This window comes from Buceros rhinoceros, unplaced genomic scaffold (assembly GCF_000710305.1).
Source record: "Buceros rhinoceros silvestris isolate BGI_N320 unplaced genomic scaffold, ASM71030v1 scaffold38307, whole genome shotgun sequence".
Lineage (NCBI taxonomy): Eukaryota > Metazoa > Chordata > Aves > Bucerotiformes > Bucerotidae > Buceros > Buceros rhinoceros.
Genome location: NW_010422292.1, coordinates 44,966 through 49,515, shown reverse-complemented (window position 1 = coordinate 49,515; position 4,550 = coordinate 44,966). Strand labels below are relative to the sequence as shown.

Sequence of the window (4,550 nt, the reverse complement as noted above, 5' to 3'; positions counted from 1 at the left end):
AGGGAAAAAAAAAAAGCTCTTGCTTCATTAAAGAACATGCTAAATTGTTCTTCAGCAATTGTATACTAACTTTTTGACAGGATATTTTCCTTGTGTGATACCTGCATCCCAGAGCAGAGTTTGACTGTGTAATAGTAGTAGTAGATCATATATTGACTCACATAACTTCTGGAAGCTTTGCTAAAATAAGCTTTTTTTTATTTAATAACTCTTCATATTAGCAAAGTTCTGAAAGCATGGGATTGATAAGTAGGTCTTGAAAAAGAATTGTTAACTACAGAAAGCTCACTAATGGTTCTGTAGTACTTACCACATTGTACAGGCGAGAGCGCTCAGTTGGGGTGGGTTTTCATTCCCAAAGTAGGCTATGTTGGAAAATCTGCCTCTAGATATTTGAAGCGCTTCCACTTTGGGCCATAAAGTAACAAATGTGTTGTTTTGTCGAGGTGTATTAGTCTTCAGCTAAAAGACTAAAATTTGGAGAGAACCTGCTGCGGAAGTTATAACACTGCACCATGCAATGTTCGAAACAAGTTGTTGAGAGTGTTTGTGTCCCATTTTGGTGTTTCAGTCATTAGGAGAATTTAGAAGTAAATTCTTAACTTGTACACATGATGAAACTTCCACGCGGGTGACTGAAAAAGGAGCTCTATTTTTTGCAGAAATTTTTGGGAGTACTTTTCTACTCGAAGCTTTTCTTCTCTGCTTGCTGAGAAGGGCTTGGGGTGGACAAACACACACGTTTTTTGCCTATCTACCTTTCTAGACAGGCTGCTTTAATGGTGTCAGGAGAAATAATCTTTCCATATAATAACCATAGGGCTAATTTGGTTTCCTGCACGGTTTTTGCAGGCAACAATTACAGAGCGAGTGAGAGGTGGGTTTGACAGTTGCCTGCTGGCTCAAATCTTGAGTAGCATTTAGTTTCACAGCTCCTAGGGAGCGTTTGATTTAATTCAAAGGCTTGGCAAAGCTGAGGGCAGTGAGGAAGTATGAGCATGCCTGGAAGGTAAGGAAGGTGATGCAGGTTTACTTGGAAATCTCTTGCAATGAACATTATTGGACAAAGTGGGTGGGTTTGGGGTTTTTTTTAAGAAATGGGGATTTTAGATGCTCATGTTTGTAAGTGGAAACTTTCACATTTCTCATGTGCAAACTGGAGATTGGATTTTTCTAGTCTATAGTTAAAGTAAAATAGTTAATCAGCTAATGAAAGGTCTCAGTAAAAGTACAGCTTCTAAAGGGAGAGGAATTAATTTCTCATGGTTTTATGTGATTGCTGTAAAAACAAAACAATCTTCTTATCACTTGTATAAAGTAACCAAAAAATTCCAACTAGTTCTAGAGATCAGACACTTCCTCCTGGGCTGTTTTCCAGCCTTAGGAATGTTCTACTTGCCATGTGAATTTTTGATGATGTTACGCATATGTTCTAAACCCAGGGATGTGACTAGCTGACAGAGGTGGACGCAAAGCGTCAGCCTGTGACTGACACCCTGTAGTTTCTCACAAACATGAGGTGAGCTCTGAAACACTGATTTCTGCCTTATTCCAGTCAGGGAGTTAATCTGTCAAATGTGGAAGTGACACCTTCCTCTAGATAATGTTTGGATGTACCCGTCTGCCAGAACATCTGCTTCGTATGCAAAGTGCAAGATAGCTCTGTGAATTTCAGGATTTGGGGGTTTTTGCTTTTAGATTTTCTGATACGTGGTACAGACTCTTCCATTGGCTTTGGAGAGTCAGTTCCAGCCAGGTACTGCATTTTCTGTCTTTCACATGAAGAGAAAAGTTTGTCTTTTTTTGAGTCTGTGTGTTTAGTTGCATTGGCAGAATCAGCTTGAAGGTGGAAGCAGTGATTTCCTCCAGTATAACCCTCATATTTCTCCACAACCATTCTTTTAATTCACTAAACAGATGCTAACTCATGATTCATTCCTTCTTTCCAAAATAAAGAGTTTGGGTTGTTTGGGGGTTTTGCTGGCCTTCTCAAGGCTTCTGGGTTTTTTCTGCTTTGTGATAAACTACTTCTTTGTTACAGGAACGCTTACCCAGAACGAGATGATATTTAAGCGCCTCCATCTAGGTACGGTGTCCTATGGAACAGACACAATGGATGAAATTCAGAGTCACATTATAAACTCTTATTCACAGGTATCTCACTTCAGAAGTTACCTTTTAATATTGAGCATTTTTTTTAATGGCACTGAGGCATTGTTGTTACTGATTATGTCTAGAACTTGGAGATGCTATGAAAGTTCTTTCATCTCTCCTGTAGATGTGATGAAAGGGAAAAATGTGAGACAGGATGTAGTTCTCTCTTGATACAGAAGTTCCTCGTAATTCCTGAAGGAGTTTAGTTTTCTATTTTCCACTAGCAGAAATCTGTGTTAACCTGTCTGTGCAGTGCAGTCTTTGTCCTGCCAAATCCTCCAAGAGTAAGCTATTAATTACTGAGACTACAAATTAGATGTAATTGTCCAGAGCAAGATTAACAGTGATTATATCTTTTAAGATATTCATCAAGAATAGACATTGAAAAGTCACATTAATTGGCATAACCAAAAAATAAAAAAAAGTTGTCAAAATAAAATTAATAAAGGAATATCTAAAAACTGTTTTTAAAAAAACTAAGATGATTGCAAACGTCATAAAACTGGGGAAGGAGAAAATGGAAAACTCCATATTGCCTGAGAGCGAAGGGTTCTTGTGATGTCAGAGTGCTTGGTCTGGAAGAGTGCAGGAGGGTTGGGGCTCCCTGCCTGTCTGTGGGTAGGGATGGAAGGAGGAAGGTGGAATCCTGTGAGCATCACTTGTATCTCCCATGTACGTAAACTGTTTGGGAGCTTTCTGCAAACCTTCCTAAGACCAGAGTCCACTCTGAGATTAGGCAGGATTTTTAACTTTACGTTGTATTTCTAGTCTTTGAAATGAAAAAGAAAAATGAGAGAAGAGGAAATAAATGATAGGTTAACTACAATTTCCATGTGGTGCATACAGAATGATGATAAAACTTTGTCTGAAAGTTCTTTTCCGTAGTTGGCCTGAATGCACAAACATGACTGGCTGACCCAGTTAGGTCTGCAGACTGACCTGCTTGTCTGTGTCCTCATTTTCTCTTGTAAAAGGATTATAGGATCAACAACAGATTTGAGTCTTCACTTGTGCTGTGTTTCAAACTATGACTCCCTTCTCGTTGGCTTAAAATTAAAATTAAAGCATAGCTGTTTGACACCATGCTGGACTCAGTTAATATGATGTAGCTTTTGAGAAGAGAGGCAGGAGGGAAAGCAGTGAGTAAGCAACACGTGCCATAAGATTTTAGTCTGCAACTTCCATTTCTGTATTATTTCCCATCTAAGCAGATCAACAAACCCCTTCTTGAATTCCTTTTCCTTGGATAACTATTTCAGTAGGTACAGCCATGCACAGGAACTGGGATGCAGTAATATCTCTTGGAAACGAGGTAGGGAAGATCTCCTGCTTCCCTGAAGATCAGCAGCCCTGACTACATTGATAAAACTCACCCAGACATCGTGGTGTTATAGGGGGCTGTTTGGGTATTCGCAGTAGCAACCGCAGCAGTAAATAGTATTAACCGACAGTCTTTTGCTGGCACACCTTGGTCAGACCCAGTTTGGGGACTGAGCACCAGTCTTCTAGAGGAGGCATATAAATTAACATATTAATTAACACTGGGTTTGTATTCTGTGGATAAATACACTAGCCAAAAAGAATTGTGTGATTCCTGGAATTCCTACTTGCTTAAGGCTGGTTTGCCATAAAATTTAATGAGTGGTACCCATGGTTAATTAAGGTTTTAATACCTGTAACATATTTGGCACTGAAATTTTTTTAAAGAAGAAACATGAGGGAAGCACTTTTTTCTTAATTGTAGGAAAAGATGTCCTAAATCTAGGTTTGCTGTTAGTAGATGATGAAAAGAACTTTCCTGAAACTTCATGGGTTTTGCATCTTTATATACACTACTTGATGTTTAAATAATGCTTTAATTATGCGTGTGTTGGTAGCAACTCTTTAAAACAGAAAAATGAAGGAGCCTCAGTAACAAAACAAGCAACTATTAAACCATTGTTTCAGTCTGAAAAAGTATGGAGAGGTTTTTATTTAATCTATGATAATAGAAGCTGCCAGTTAGCTAGGCAGCGGTTCTTGTGTGACATTGATTTTATCCCTTGTTTGTGTTCTGTTTTATTATTACAGTGGACCTACTAGACTATTGTCATCTTAATGTAACACACAAATCTATTATAACCTGATTATATTTCCCCACTGGAAGCATTTTGTGATAGAGGGCATAATCTTTAATGGAATTTGTGTGAAATTAAATTATACAAGCATCAATAAACATAACATAATTCAGAAGGAGTAAATCAGCTTAATTTATTTGCGGCTGTAATGGCATCAGCGCTAGCAGAATGCAAATGCCGAGGTTTAAAGCAGTAGCTGAAAAGCGGTGCCAGATGAGCAGAAAGTTAAACCCTTTATTAGACAACACTGTAATTTGATGGGCAGAACGTTCACGGTTC

The 4,550-nt window shown here is 38.5% G+C and overlaps 1 protein-coding gene across 1 annotated transcript in view; it reads left to right on the top strand.

The window, feature by feature from the left end:
* The window catches only part of LOC104496812 (probable phospholipid-transporting ATPase IIB), a gene marked incomplete at its 5' end in the record, with an annotated part of 46,114 nt that overhangs the window by 14,746 nt on the left and 26,818 nt on the right, over positions 1-4,550 (top strand). The window contains one exon of the mRNA XM_010139979.1: positions 2,042-2,154. Coding sequence (XP_010138281.1) covers positions 2,042-2,154 — 113 coding nt within the window. The remainder of the gene's footprint in view (positions 1-2,041; positions 2,155-4,550) is intronic.